This window comes from Heteronotia binoei, chromosome 6 (assembly GCF_032191835.1).
Source record: "Heteronotia binoei isolate CCM8104 ecotype False Entrance Well chromosome 6, APGP_CSIRO_Hbin_v1, whole genome shotgun sequence".
NCBI classification, from domain to species: domain Eukaryota; kingdom Metazoa; phylum Chordata; class Lepidosauria; order Squamata; family Gekkonidae; genus Heteronotia; species Heteronotia binoei.
This window is the reverse complement of record NC_083228.1, coordinates 150,017,173-150,032,234: the sequence shown is the minus strand read 5'-3', so window position 1 is coordinate 150,032,234 and position 15,062 is coordinate 150,017,173. Positions and strand designations below refer to the sequence as shown.

General features: G+C 53.2%; 1 protein-coding gene across 1 annotated transcript in view; it reads left to right on the top strand.

Moving 5' to 3' along the window:
* Window positions 1-14,789, top strand: part of ATP13A3 (ATPase 13A3) — a 53,302-nt gene extending 38,513 nt beyond the window's left edge. The window contains exons 30-32 of the mRNA XM_060242871.1: window positions 12,288-12,368; window positions 13,398-13,487; window positions 14,571-14,789. Of these exons, the coding sequence (XP_060098854.1) occupies window positions 12,288-12,368; window positions 13,398-13,487; window positions 14,571-14,768 (369 nt within the window). The 3' untranslated portion in view covers window positions 14,769-14,789. The remainder of the gene's footprint in view (window positions 1-12,287; window positions 12,369-13,397; window positions 13,488-14,570) is intronic.
* The last annotated feature ends 273 nt before the right edge of the window (window positions 14,790-15,062 follow it).

Here is a 15,062-nt window from a genome sequence, read left to right as displayed (position 1 = left end):
GGGCTTCTCTGATGTTCTTATGAGACACAGAGTGTTGGACTGGAGGGGCCATTGGCCTGATCCAACAGGGCTTCTCTGATGTTCTTATGTCTGGGGCAGTGAGGCTCTGTATTCTTGGTGCTTGGAGGAGGGGGCAACAGTGGAGGGGGGGGCTTCTGGTGTCCTGGCCCCACTGATGGACCTCCTAATGGCACCTGGGGTTTTTTTGAGCACTGTGTGACACAGAGTGATGGACTGGAGGGGCCACTGGCCTAATCCAACATGGCTTCTCTTATGTTCTTATGTGACACAGAGTGTTGGACTGGATGGGCCATTGGCTTGATCCAACAGGGCTTCTCTTATGTTCTTATGTCTAGGGAAGTGATGCTCTGTATTCTTGGTGCTTGGGGGAGGGGGCAACAGTGGGGGGGGATTCTGGTGTCCTGGCCCCACTGATGGACCTCCTGATGGCAACTGGGGGTTTTTTTGAGCACTGTGTGACACAGAGTGATGGACTGGAGGGGCTGTTGGCCTGATCCAACAGGGCTTCTCTTATGTTCTTCTGTGACACTGAGTGTTGGACTGGATGGGCCATTGGCCTGACCCAACATGGCTTCTTTGATGTTCTTATGTCTGGGAAAGTGATGCTCTGTATTCTTGGTGCTTGGGGGAGGGGGCAACAGTGGGGGGGATTCTGGTGTCCTGGCCCCACTGATGGACCTCCTGATGGCACCTGGGGTTTTGTTGAGCACTGTGTGACACAGAGTGATGGACTGGAGGGGCCGTTGGCCTAATCCAACAGGGCTTCTCTTATGTTCTTATGAGACACAGAGTGTTGGACTGGATGGGCCATTGGCCTGATCCAACATGGCTTCTCTTATGTTCTCATGTCTGGGACAGTGATGCTCTGTATTCTTGGTGCTTGGAGGAGGGGGCAACAGTGGAGGGGGGGGGCTTCTGGTGTCGTGGCCCCACTGATGGACCTCCTGATGGCACCTGGGTTTTTGGGGGGGCATTGTATGACACAGAGTGATGGACTGGATGGGCCACTGGCCTGATCCAACATGGCTTCTCTTATGTTCTTATGTGACACAGAGTGTTGGACTGGATGGGCCATTGGCTTGATCCAACAGGGCTTCTCTTATGTGACACAGAGTGTTGGACTGGATGGGCCATTGGCCTGATCCAATATGGCTTCTCTGATGTTCTTATGTCTAGGGAAGTGATGCTCTGTATTCTTGGTGCTTGGGGGAGGGGGCAACAGTGGGGGGTATTCTGGTGTCCTGGCCCCACTGATGGACCTCCTGGTGGCAACTGGGGTTTTTTTTGAGCACTGTGTGACACAGAGTGATGGACTGGAGGGGCTGTTGGCCTGATCCAACAGGGCTTCTCTTATGTTCTTCTGTGACACAGAGAGTTGGACTGCAGGGGCCATTGGCTTGATCCAACATGGCTTCTCTTATGTTCTTATGTGACACAGAGTGTTGGACTGGATGGGCCATTGGCCTGATCCAACAGGGCTTCTCTTATGTGACACAGAGTGTTGGAGTGGATGGGCCACTGGCCTGATCCAACAGGGCTTCTCTTATGTTCTTATGTGACATAGAGTGTTGGACTGGATGGGCTATTGGCCTGATCCAACATGGCTTCTCTTATGTTCTCATGTCTGGGACAGTGATGCTCTGTATTCTTGGTGCTTGGAGGAGGGGGCAACAGTGGAGGGGGGGGCTTCTGGTGTCATGGCCCCACTGATGGACCTCCTGATGGCACCTGGGGTTTTTTTGGGCATTGTGTGACACAGAGTGATGGACTGGATGGGCCACTGGCCTGATCCAACATGGCTTCTCTTATGTTCTTATGTGACACAGAGTGTTGGACTGGATGGGCCATTGGCTTGATCCAACAGGGCTTCTCTTATGTTCTTATGTCTAGGGAAGTGATGCTCTGTATTCTTGGTGCTTGGGGGAGGGGGCAACAGTGGGGGGGATTCTGGTGTCCTGGCCCCACTGATGGACCTCCTGATGGCAACTGGGTTTTTTTTTGAGCACTGTGTGACACAGAGTGATGGACTGGAGGGGCTGTTGGCCTGATCCAACAGGGCTTCTCTTATGTTCCTCTGTGACACAGAGTGTTGGACTGGATGGGCCATTGGCTTGATCCAACATGGCTACTCTTATGTTCTTATGTGACACAGATTGTTGGACTGGATGGGCCATTGTCCTGATCCAATAGGGCTTCTCTTATGTGACACAGAGTGTTGGACTGGATGGGCCACTGGCCTGATCCAACAGGGCTTCTCTTATGTTCTTATGTGACACAGAGTATTGGACTGGATGGGCCATTGGCCTGATCCAACATGGCTTCTCTTATTTTTTTATGTGACACAGATTGTTGGACTGGATGGGCCATTGGCCTGATCCAATAGGGCTTCTCTTATGTGACACAGAGTGTTGGACTGGATGGGCCACTGGCCTGATCCAACAGGGCTTCTCTTATGTGACACAGATTGTTGGACTGGATGGGCCATTGGCTTGATCCAACACGGATTCTCTTATGTGACACAGAGTGTTGGACTGGATGTGCCATTGGCCTGACCCAACATGGCTTCTTTGATGTTCTTATGTCTAGGAAAGTGATGCTATGTATTCTTGGTGCTTGGGGGAGGTGGCAACAGTGGGGGGGATTCTGGTGCCCTGGCCCCACTGATGGACCTCCTGATGGCACCTGGGGTTTTGTTGAGCACTGTGTGACACAGAGTGATGGACTGGAGGGGCCGTTGGCCTAATCCAACAGGGCTTCTCTTATGTTCTTATGAGACACAGAGTGTTGGACTGGATGGGCCACTGGCCTGATCCAACAGGGCTTCTCTGATTTTATGTGACGCAGAGTGTTAGACTGGATGGTCCATTGGTCTGATCCAACAGGGCTTCTCTTATGTTCTTCTGTGACACAGAGTGTTAGACTGAATGGTCCATTGGTCTGATCCAACAGGGCTTCTCTTATGTTCTTCTGTGACACAGAGTGTTGGACTGGATGGGCCATTGGCCTGATCCAACAGGGCTTCTCTTATGTTCTTATGTGACACAGAGTGTTGGACTGGAGGGGCCATTGGCCTGATCCAACAGGGCTTCTCTTATGTGACACAGAGTGTTGGACTGGAGCGGCTATTGGCCTGATTCAACATGGCTTCTCTTATGTTCTTATGTGACACAGAGTGTTGGACTGGAGGGGCCATTGGCCTGATCCAACAGGGCTTCTCTGATGTTCTTATGAGACACAGAGTGTTGGACTGGAGGGGCCATTGGCCTGATCCAACAGGGCTTCTCTGATGTTCTTATGTCTGGGGCAGTGAGGCTCTGTATTCTTGGTGCTTGGAGGAGGGGGCAACAGTGGAGGGGGGGGCTTCTGGTGTCCTGGCCCCACTGATGGACCTCCTAATGGCACCTGGGGTTTTTTTGAGCACTGTGTGACACAGAGTGATGGACTGGAGGGGCCACTGGCCTAATCCAACATGGCTTCTCTTATGTTCTTATGTGACACAGAGTGTTGGACTGGATGGGCCATTGGCTTGATCCAACAGGGCTTCTCTTATGTTCTTATGTCTAGGGAAGTGATGCTCTGTATTCTTGGTGCTTGGGGGAGGGGGCAACAGTGGGGGGGGATTCTGGTGTCCTGGCCCCACTGATGGACCTCCTGATGGCAACTGGGGTTTTTTTTGAGCACTGTGTGACACAGAGTGATGGACTGGAGGGGCTGTTGGCCTGATCCAACAGGGCTTCTCTTATGTTCTTCTGTGACACTGAGTGTTGGACTGGATGGGCCATTGGCCTGACCCAACATGGCTTCTTTGATGTTCTTATGTCTGGGAAAGTGATGCTCTGTATTCTTGGTGCTTGGGGGAGGGGGCAACAGTGGGGGGGATTCTGGTGTCCTGGCCCCACTGATGGACCTCCTGATGGCACCTGGGGTTTTGTTGAGCACTGTGTGACACAGAGTGATGGACTGGAGGGGCCGTTGGCCTAATCCAACAGGGCTTCTCTTATGTTCTTATGAGACACAGAGTGTTGGACTGGATGGGCCATTGGCCTGATCCAACATGGCTTCTCTTATGTTCTCATGTCTGGGACAGTGATGCTCTGTATTCTTGGTGCTTGGAGGAGGGGGCAACAGTGGAGGGGGGGGGCTTCTGGTGTCGTGGCCCCACTGATGGACCTCCTGATGGCACCTGGGTTTTTGGGGGGGCATTGTATGACACAGAGTGATGGACTGGATGGGCCACTGGCCTGATCCAACATGGCTTCTCTTATGTTCTTATGTGACACAGAGTGTTGGACTGGATGGGCCATTGGCTTGATCCAACAGGGCTTCTCTTATGTGACACAGAGTGTTGGACTGGATGGGCCATTGGCCTGATCCAATATGGCTTCTCTGATGTTCTTATGTCTAGGGAAGTGATGCTCTGTATTCTTGGTGCTTGGGGGAGGGGGCAACAGTGGGGGGTATTCTGGTGTCCTGGCCCCACTGATGGACCTCCTGGTGGCAACTGGGGTTTTTTTTGAGCACTGTGTGACACAGAGTGATGGACTGGAGGGGCTGTTGGCCTGATCCAACAGGGCTTCTCTTATGTTCTTCTGTGACACAGAGAGTTGGACTGCAGGGGCCATTGGCTTGATCCAACATGGCTTCTCTTATGTTCTTATGTGACACAGAGTGTTGGACTGGATGGGCCATTGGCCTGATCCAACAGGGCTTCTCTTATGTGACACAGAGTGTTGGAGTGGATGGGCCACTGGCCTGATCCAACAGGGCTTCTCTTATGTTCTTATGTGACATAGAGTGTTGGACTGGATGGGCTATTGGCCTGATCCAACATGGCTTCTCTTATGTTCTCATGTCTGGGACAGTGATGCTCTGTATTCTTGGTGCTTGGAGGAGGGGGCAACAGTGGAGGGGGGGGCTTCTGGTGTCATGGCCCCACTGATGGACCTCCTGATGGCACCTGGGGTTTTTTTGGGCATTGTGTGACACAGAGTGATGGACTGGATGGGCCACTGGCCTGATCCAACATGGCTTCTCTTATGTTCTTATGTGACACAGAGTGTTGGACTGGATGGGCCATTGGCTTGATCCAACAGGGCTTCTCTTATGTTCTTATGTCTAGGGAAGTGATGCTCTGTATTCTTGGTGCTTGGGGGAGGGGGCAACAGTGGGGGGGATTCTGGTGTCCTGGCCCCACTGATGGACCTCCTGATGGCAACTGGGGTTTTTTTTGAGCACTGTGTGACACAGAGTGATGGACTGGAGGGGCTGTTGGCCTGATCCAACAGGGCTTCTCTTATGTTCTTCTGTGACACAGAGTGTTGGACTGGATGGGCCATTGGCTTGATCCAACATGGCTACTCTTATGTTCTTATGTGACACAGATTGTTGGACTGGATGGGCCATTGTCCTGATCCAATAGGGCTTCTCTTATGTGACACAGAGTGTTGGACTGGATGGGCCACTGGCCTGATCCAACAGGGCTTCTCTTATGTTCTTATGTGACACAGAGTATTGGACTGGATGGGCCATTGGCCTGATCCAACATGGCTTCTCTTATTTTTTTATGTGACACAGATTGTTGGACTGGATGGGCCATTGGCCTGATCCAATAGGGCTTCTCTTATGTGACACAGAGTGTTGGACTGGATGGGCCACTGGCCTGATCCAACAGGGCTTCTCTTATGTGACACAGATTGTTGGACTGGATGGGCCATTGGCTTGATCCAACACGGATTCTCTTATGTGACACAGAGTGTTGGACTGGATGTGCCATTGGCCTGACCCAACATGGCTTCTTTGATGTTCTTATGTCTAGGAAAGTGATGCTATGTATTCTTGGTGCTTGGGGGAGGTGGCAACAGTGGGGGGGATTCTGGTGCCCTGGCCCCACTGATGGACCTCCTGATGGCACCTGGGGTTTTGTTGAGCACTGTGTGACACAGAGTGATGGACTGGAGGGGCCGTTGGCCTAATCCAACAGGGCTTCTCTTATGTTCTTATGAGACACAGAGTGTTGGACTGGATGGGCCACTGGCCTGATCCAACAGGGCTTCTCTGATTTTATGTGACGCAGAGTGTTAGACTGGATGGTCCATTGGTCTGATCCAACAGGGCTTCTCTTATGTTCTTCTGTGACACAGAGTGTTAGACTGAATGGTCCATTGGTCTGATCCAACAGGGCTTCTCTTATGTTCTTCTGTGACACAGAGTGTTGGACTGGATGGGCCATTGGCCTGATCCAACAGGGCTTCTCTTATGTTCTTATGTGACACAGAGTGTTGGACTGGAGGGGCCATTGGCCTGATCCAACAGGGCTTCTCTTATGTGACACAGAGTGTTGGACTGGAGCGGCTATTGGCCTGATTCAACATGGCTTCTCTTATGTTCTTATGTGACACAGAGTGTTGGACTGGAGGGGCCATTGGCCTGATCCAACAGGGCTTCTCTGATGTTCTTATGAGACACAGAGTGTTGGACTGGAGGGGCCATTGGCCTGATCCAACAGGGCTTCTCTGATGTTCTTATGTCTGGGGCAGTGAGGCTCTGTATTCTTGGTGCTTGGAGGAGGGGGCAACAGTGGAGGGGGGGGCTTCTGGTGTCCTGGCCCCACTGATGGACCTCCTAATGGCACCTGGGGTTTTTTTGAGCACTGTGTGACACAGAGTGATGGACTGGAGGGGCCACTGGCCTAATCCAACATGGCTTCTCTTATGTTCTTATGTGACACAGAGTGTTGGACTGGATGGGCCATTGGCTTGATCCAACAGGGCTTCTCTTATGTTCTTATGTCTAGGGAAGTGATGCTCTGTATTCTTGGTGCTTGGGGGAGGGGGCAACAGTGGGGGGGGATTCTGGTGTCCTGGCCCCACTGATGGACCTCCTGATGGCAACTGGGGTTTTTTTTGAGCACTGTGTGACACAGAGTGATGGACTGGAGGGGCTGTTGGCCTGATCCAACAGGGCTTCTCTTATGTTCTTCTGTGACACTGAGTGTTGGACTGGATGGGCCATTGGCCTGACCCAACATGGCTTCTTTGATGTTCTTATGTCTGGGAAAGTGATGCTCTGTATTCTTGGTGCTTGGGGGAGGGGGCAACAGTGGGGGGGATTCTGGTGTCCTGGCCCCACTGATGGACCTCCTGATGGCACCTGGGGTTTTGTTGAGCACTGTGTGACACAGAGTGATGGACTGGAGGGGCCGTTGGCCTAATCCAACAGGGCTTCTCTTATGTTCTTATGAGACACAGAGTGTTGGACTGGATGGGCCATTGGCCTGATCCAACATGGCTTCTCTTATGTTCTCATGTCTGGGACAGTGATGCTCTGTATTCTTGGTGCTTGGAGGAGGGGGCAACAGTGGAGGGGGGGGGCTTCTGGTGTCGTGGCCCCACTGATGGACCTCCTGATGGCACCTGGGTTTTTGGGGGGGCATTGTATGACACAGAGTGATGGACTGGATGGGCCACTGGCCTGATCCAACATGGCTTCTCTTATGTTCTTATGTGACACAGAGTGTTGGACTGGATGGGCCATTGGCTTGATCCAACAGGGCTTCTCTTATGTGACACAGAGTGTTGGACTGGATGGGCCATTGGCCTGATCCAATATGGCTTCTCTGATGTTCTTATGTCTAGGGAAGTGATGCTCTGTATTCTTGGTGCTTGGGGGAGGGGGCAACAGTGGGGGGTATTCTGGTGTTCTGGCCCCACTGATGGACCTCCTGGTGGCAACTGGGGTTTTTTTTGAGCACTGTGTGACACAGAGTGATGGACTGGAGGGGCTGTTGGCCTGATCCAACAGGGCTTCTCTTATGTTCTTCTGTGACACAGAGAGTTGGACTGCAGGGGCCATTGGCTTGATCCAACATGGCTTCTCTTATGTTCTTATGTGACACAGAGTGTTGGACTGGATGGGCCATTGGCCTGATCCAACAGGGCTTCTCTTATGTGACACAGAGTGTTGGAGTGGATGGGCCACTGGCCTGATCCAACAGGGCTTCTCTTATGTTCTTATGTGACATAGAGTGTTGGACTGGATGGGCTATTGGCCTGATCCAACATGGCTTCTCTTATGTTCTCATGTCTGGGACAGTGATGCTCTGTATTCTTGGTGCTTGGAGGAGGGGGCAACAGTGGAGGGGGGGGCTTCTGGTGTCATGGCCCCACTGATGGACCTCCTGATGGCACCTGGGGTTTTTTTGGGCATTGTGTGACACAGAGTGATGGACTGGATGGGCCACTGGCCTGATCCAACATGGCTTCTCTTATGTTCTTATGTGACACAGAGTGTTGGACTGGATGGGCCATTGGCTTGATCCAACAGGGCTTCTCTTATGTTCTTATGTCTAGGGAAGTGATGCTCTGTATTCTTGGTGCTTGGGGGAGGGGGCAACAGTGGGGGGGATTCTGGTGTCCTGGCCCCACTGATGGACCTCCTGATGGCAACTGGGGTTTTTTTTGAGCACTGTGTGACACAGAGTGATGGACTGGAGGGGCTGTTGGCCTGATCCAACAGGGCTTCTCTTATGTTCTTCTGTGACACAGAGTGTTGGACTGGATGGGCCATTGGCTTGATCCAACATGGCTACTCTTATGTTCTTATGTGACACAGATTGTTGGACTGGATGGGCCATTGTCCTGATCCAATAGGGCTTCTCTTATGTGACACAGAGTGTTGGACTGGATGGGCCACTGGCCTGATCCAACAGGGCTTCTCTTATGTTCTTATGTGACACAGAGTATTGGACTGGATGGGCCATTGGCCTGATCCAACATGGCTTCTCTTATTTTTTTATGTGACACAGATTGTTGGACTGGATGGGCCATTGGCCTGATCCAATAGGGCTTCTCTTATGTGACACAGAGTGTTGGACTGGATGGGCCACTGGCCTGATCCAACAGGGCTTCTCTTATGTGACACAGATTGTTGGACTGGATGGGCCATTGGCTTGATCCAACACGGATTCTCTTATGTGACACAGAGTGTTGGACTGGATGTGCCATTGGCCTGACCCAACATGGCTTCTTTGATGTTCTTATGTCTAGGAAAGTGATGCTATGTATTCTTGGTGCTTGGGGGAGGTGGCAACAGTGGGGGGGATTCTGGTGCCCTGGCCCCACTGATGGACCTCCTGATGGCACCTGGGGTTTTGTTGAGCACTGTGTGACACAGAGTGATGGACTGGAGGGGCCGTTGGCCTAATCCAACAGGGCTTCTCTTATGTTCTTATGAGACACAGAGTGTTGGACTGGATGGGCCATTGGCCTGATCCAACATGGCTTCTCTTATGTTCTCATGTCTGGGACAGTGATGCTCTGTATTCTTGGTGCTTGGAGGAGGGGGCAACAGTGGAGGGGGGAGGCTTCTGGTGTCGTGGCCCCACTGATGGACCTCCTGATGGCACCTGGGGTTTTTTGGGGCATTGTGTGACACAGAGTGATGGACTGGATGGGCCACTGGCCTGATCCAACATGGCTTCTCTTATGTTCTTATGTGACACAGAGTGTTGGACTGGATGGGCCACTGGCCTGATCCAACATGGCTTCTCTTATGTTCTTATGTGGCACAGAGTGTTGGGCTGGATGGGCCATTGGCCTGATCCAACATGGCTTCTCTGATGTTCTTATGTCTAGGGAAGTGAAGCTCTGTATTCTTGGGGGAGGGGGCAACAGTGGGGGGGATTCCGGTGTCCTGGCCCCACTGATGGACCTCCTGGTGGCAATTGGGGTTTTTTTTTAGCACTGTGTGACACAGAGTGATGGACTGGAGGGGCTTTTGGCCTGATCCAACAGGGCTTCTCTTATGTTCTTCTGTGACACAGAGTGTTGGACTGGATGGGCCATTGGCTTGATCCAACATGGCTTCTCTTATGTTCTTATGTGACACAGAGTGTTGGACTGGATGGGCCACTGGCCTGATCCAACAGGGCTTCTCTTATGTTCTTATGTGACATAGAGTGTTGGACTGGATGGGCCATTGGCCTGATCGAACATGGCTTCTCTTATTTGTTTATGTGACACAGATTGTTGGACTGGATGGACCATTGGCCTGATCCAACAGGGCTTCTCTTATGTGACACAGAGTGTTGGACTGGATGGGCCATTGGCCTGATCCAACAGGGCTTCTCTTATGTGACACAGAGTGTTGGACTGGATGGGCCACTGGCCTGATCCAACAGGGCTTCTCTTATGTTCTTATGTGACATAGAGTGTTGGACTGGATGGGCCATTGGCCTGATCCAACATGGCTTCTCTTATTTTTTTATGTGACACAGATTGTTGGACTGGATGGGCCATTGGCCTGATCCAACAGGGCTTCTCTTATGTGACACAGAGTGTTGGATTGGATGTGCCATTGTCCTGACCCAACATGGCTTCTCTGATGTTCTTATGTCTGGGGAAGTGATGCTCTGTATTCTTGGTGCTTGGGGGAGGGGGCAACAATGAGGGGGATTCTGGTGTCATGGCCCCACTGATGGACCTCCTGATGGCACCTGGGTTTTTTTTGAGCACTGTGTGACACAGAGTGATGGACTGGTGGGGCCATTGGCCTGATCCAACAGAGCTTCTCTTATGTTCTTATGAGACACAGAGTGTTGGACTGGATGGGCCATTGGTCTGATCCAACATGGCTTCTCTTATGTTCTCATGTCTTGGACAGTGATGCTCTGTATTCTTGGTGCTTGGAGGAGGGGGTAACAGTGGAGGGGGGGGCTTCTGATGTCCTGGCCCCAGTGATGGACCTCCTGATGGCACCTGGGTTTTTTGGGGGGGCATTGTGTGACACAGAGTGATGGACTGGATGGGCCACTGGCCTGATCCAACATGGCTTCTCTTATGTTCTTATGTGACACAGAGTGTTGCACTGGAGGGGCTGTTGGCCTGATCCAACAGGGCTTCTCTTATGTTCTTATTTGACACACAGTGATGGACTGGATGGGCCACTGGCCTGATCCAACATGGCTTCTCTTATGTTCTTATGTGACACAGAGTGTTGGACTGGATGGGCCACTGGCCTGATCCAACATGGCTTCTCTTATGTTCTTATGTGACACAGAGTGTTGGACTGGATGGGCCATTGGCCTGATCCAACAGGGCTTCTCTTATGTTCTTATGTGACACAGAGTGTTGGACTGGATGGGCCACTGGCCTGATCCAACATGGCTTCTCTTATGTTCTTATGTGACACAGAGTGTTGTACTGGATGGGCCATTGGCCTGATCCAACATGGCTTCTCTTATGTTCTTATGTGACACAGAGTGTTGGACTGGATGGGCCCTTGGCCTGATCCAACATGGCTTCTCTTATGTTCTTATGTGACACAGAGTGTTGGACTGGAGGGGCCGTTGGCCTGATCCAACAGGGCTTCTCTTATGTTTATAGGTTCTGAAATACTCTACAAGTCTTGTTCTCTAATCTCTAAGGTGATAGTGGACTGGAATGTAGTTAATCTAGAATGACCCTGGCCATTATTTGCGGTGTGTGGACTTCAGAACAGAGGGATGGATCTGAGGGCGGAATATTCTCATGCCACAATGGGATGTTTCCTGGACCTCTTTGCCTCCTTGGCTTCTGTGGACTTTGAAAGTTCTGAGTTTGCAGAGAAGTCCAGTTCAGCAGGGTTGGTGTGTGCGTGTGTAGAAGTTGCCCACAGAGTTGTGCTGTGAAGACAGCGGAGTGTGTATGGCCTCTCTTGGTAGATCTTTTGTGCAGAATTCTTCTTTAGCTTGCCTGCTTCTTTCCCAGTGCCCTGGGAAGGGGCCAGAAATGATGCCGTGTTTGGAACTGCAGCCCAGACTGTCTGGGAGGAGAGTCCCTCCAATGCCTCTCTGCTTGTCACAATGGGAGTTTGAGGGCCACGCCCCTCTGGTCTGCTTTCAGGAAGCTCCGGTTGTTGAGCCCTTCTCGGTGTATTTTGAATTGCATTTCAGCAGCTGTTACCTCGTTCTCCGTGGGGATTAAAAATGTGGGGTTTGCACGGGATGTGCTTGTGCCTTGTTCCTGCGAGAGGTTCCTTCCTTCTCCCCGTGTGAGGAACGAGGTCTGCCTCATAAGGACGAGGGGCAGGAGGCAGAAGGGGGGGGTGCCTCTTTCTGGGTGTGGTTCCCCTTGTTCTTTCCCCCGGGGTGGGGCTTTGTCTGGAGGGCTGATGCTGGAGGTGGCTGCGCAGTCAGGCCTCCCGCTCAGCTCTGTGGGGTCACCCCCTGGGCCACCAGCCCCTGGCGTGTGGGGGGATGCTCTGCTCACCTGCGGGGCCTTCTTTTGCAGCTGGTGTGCGTGCCCTTCCAGTGGCGGGTGGCGCTGCTCATCATCGTCATCCTCAACGCGGTGGTGTCCCTCCTGGTGGAGGTGAGTTATGGCGGGGGGGCGGGGTGGGTCACCAGCCTTCTCCTGCTTCACCTTGTAATGGTGCTGACAGGGTCTGTAATTTTGCATCGTTCCAAGGCGACATTTTGCAGTGGCCTGGGGACAGAGGCCCTTTCTCATTGGCGTTCCCCAGCAAGGAACCCCCCCCCCCCGGGTTTAGCTGTGTTGGCGAAGCAGAGCTCTGTTCTTTTGTGCAGCTCTTCCTCAGCATTTATTATGTGCAAAATGTTGCTCTGCTTCTGTGAGTCTTTGAGGGGGGCCGGACACTACAGGCTGCCCGCTCCAATCTCAGGGGTCTTCAGCAGCAGCCATGAAGCCTAGAAAGAGGTGGGGGGTGGGGGGTGAAGGCTGCCGGTCTGGAGATGCTGCCTTCTCCGCACTGTGCAAGGTCCTGCCCTTCTTCTCAGGCAGCTGCAGAGCTGCGGCCTCCTTGGCAACTGTGTCCAACTCCAGTGATCTCTGATTTGGAGAGGGGGCTTTGAAGGAATGGGGTGGTCCTCTGTCCCAGGCTCTAGTGGGGGGTGGGGTTGGCAGGAGTGGGAAGGGGCTTGTTGACTGATGCTGCTTTCGCGAACACTGTGGGAGGAGGAAGTCCTGTGGGACTAACCAGGGAGACCTGCAAAATGGTTCATGAACAATCCTAAATCCCAGAGCCTTTGCAGTGGCCTGGAGGTTAATTTTATCTGTTATTCAAACAGTTTGTTCCCTGCTTTTCATCTGGGCTCAAGCAATAAATACAGAACCACTGGATCAAAATTTACTAGCCTGAAAATGTGCAGCTGCAGCTTCCACAGTGCTTGTGAAACACTCACTCACGCACACACGCACACACATGCCCCCCCTTCTGCCCTGCCCAGCCCAGCCCAGGCCTCCCTGCCAGTGAACTCTTTGTTTGCCAAAGCCTCCCCACAGCTCCCTCCTGTGCAGGGTTGCCCCCACCCCCCGTTGCTTCTGCTTGCAAAGTGCTGACCCCGGTCTTCTTCATCTCCTGCTCCCTGCCGGCCCCCACAGAATGCCCTCCTTGACACGCTGCTCTGGAAAGTCCTCTTCAGCCAGGAGAAGCGAGGGGATTTCCGCCTGCCCTCCTCCCACCCACCACAGGTTGGAACGCCGGTCGAGCACGGGACGTGTCGTGTGGCGGGAGGCCTGGAGGGTGGAGCTGAGGTCTGTCCCCCCAGGGGAGGGAGATGCTGCTGGTGCCCCCCCAGACAAGGTTTCAAAGCCCACCAGAGCCCTGTTGGTAGTGATGGGAGGGGAGAGGGGTGTCTTGTCCCTGGAAGCTCTGAGTGTGGCCACAGCTCCGTGAGGCAGGTAAGACTGATGGGAGAGAGCAGCGGACTGGAGCTGCGTGAGGGAGGGGACCCTTTCCGTGTCTTGCAGCGCTGAAGTTCTGGTCTGTCATTTACACCCCCATCCCCCCCCCCAGCAGCAGCTGCTGTGGAATAGTTTGGAGGGGCGTATGTTGGGGGTAGCCCAGTTTGGGATTTCCTGCTTTTAACTGGGGAGGAGAACTAGATGGCTTCTAAGATCCCCTCTGGCCACAGGCAGGTAGCAGAAGGTGGCTGCCCAAGACCCCCCCCCATTCCCCCCGCCCGGCAGGTGCACTTCCATGCGGGAGGGGGGCCAGCCAGTGACACCCGACGGCTTTTGTGCAGAGTCCAGGCGCTCCAGCAGCTATGTGGTGAAGGCACCACGCTCCACACTTCTCCGCTCCCAGGGCCACAAGATGACTTCGGGGGGGAGGGGGAGGGTCCCAGGTCACGGGCCCCTCCCGCCATAGTAATATCAATATTAAAATTATTTTTGAAATAACGTCAACTACCTCAACATTTTTTCCTGTTTTAGGGAAAAATTTAATAGATTTTTGTGGGCCCTAAACATTTCTTTTTTCCCCCTGATGTGAGAAAAAAAACTAAAATATTTTCTTTTTCACTCCTTCTAATTTAAAAAGAAATCAAAACGTTTTCATGGTTCCCTAAAAGTATTGCGTGCCCTGGGCCTCATGGATGAGTCGGCCTTGCGTCCTCCTGCCTGTTCCCAGAGCAGTGTGGGGTTGCCCCCCGAGCCCCCCGCCCCAGGACACAGGCCATGGCAGTGGATTAGAGCGGCCGGCAGATGCCGTGAGCTGTGGCGTTCCCTGGGGGGGGGGCCTCACCCTCTCCGTTCTCTCTGCCCTTTCCACAGGAGGCACTGGAGGGCTGGCAGAGGTGCAGCCTGCCCGCTCTGCTCGGCTTCCGGAAGGGGCCCCCCAAGGCCAAGTACGCACACCTGGCCCAGGAGCTGCTGGTGGACCCCGACTGGCCACCCAAGCCCAGCACCACCACTGAAGCCAAAGCCCCCGTCCACGAGAATGGCTCCTGCTGCGTCGTCACCCTCACGTAGCATCGGATGGCCAGCCCACCCCACCCCTCCGCCTTCAGGGACGTCACAGCCTGCTGAGCGCGTCGGCCTTGGACTCTCTGACACTCTCCCGGGAGGGGGAGGAGACTCATTTCCTGTTGACGCGAAGCGTCTTTCCCCAACCAGTTTCCTCCGTTCTGCGCCCAGGCTGCCCTGGAGGGCCCCAAACGTCTGTTCTGAGGGCAGCGTCTTTTGGGGGATGGGGGAATGCAGGCCGCTGGGTTTATGGGCACAAATGCTGTCTGTCTCTTGGGGTTGCCGAGAGGGTGCTCTGCT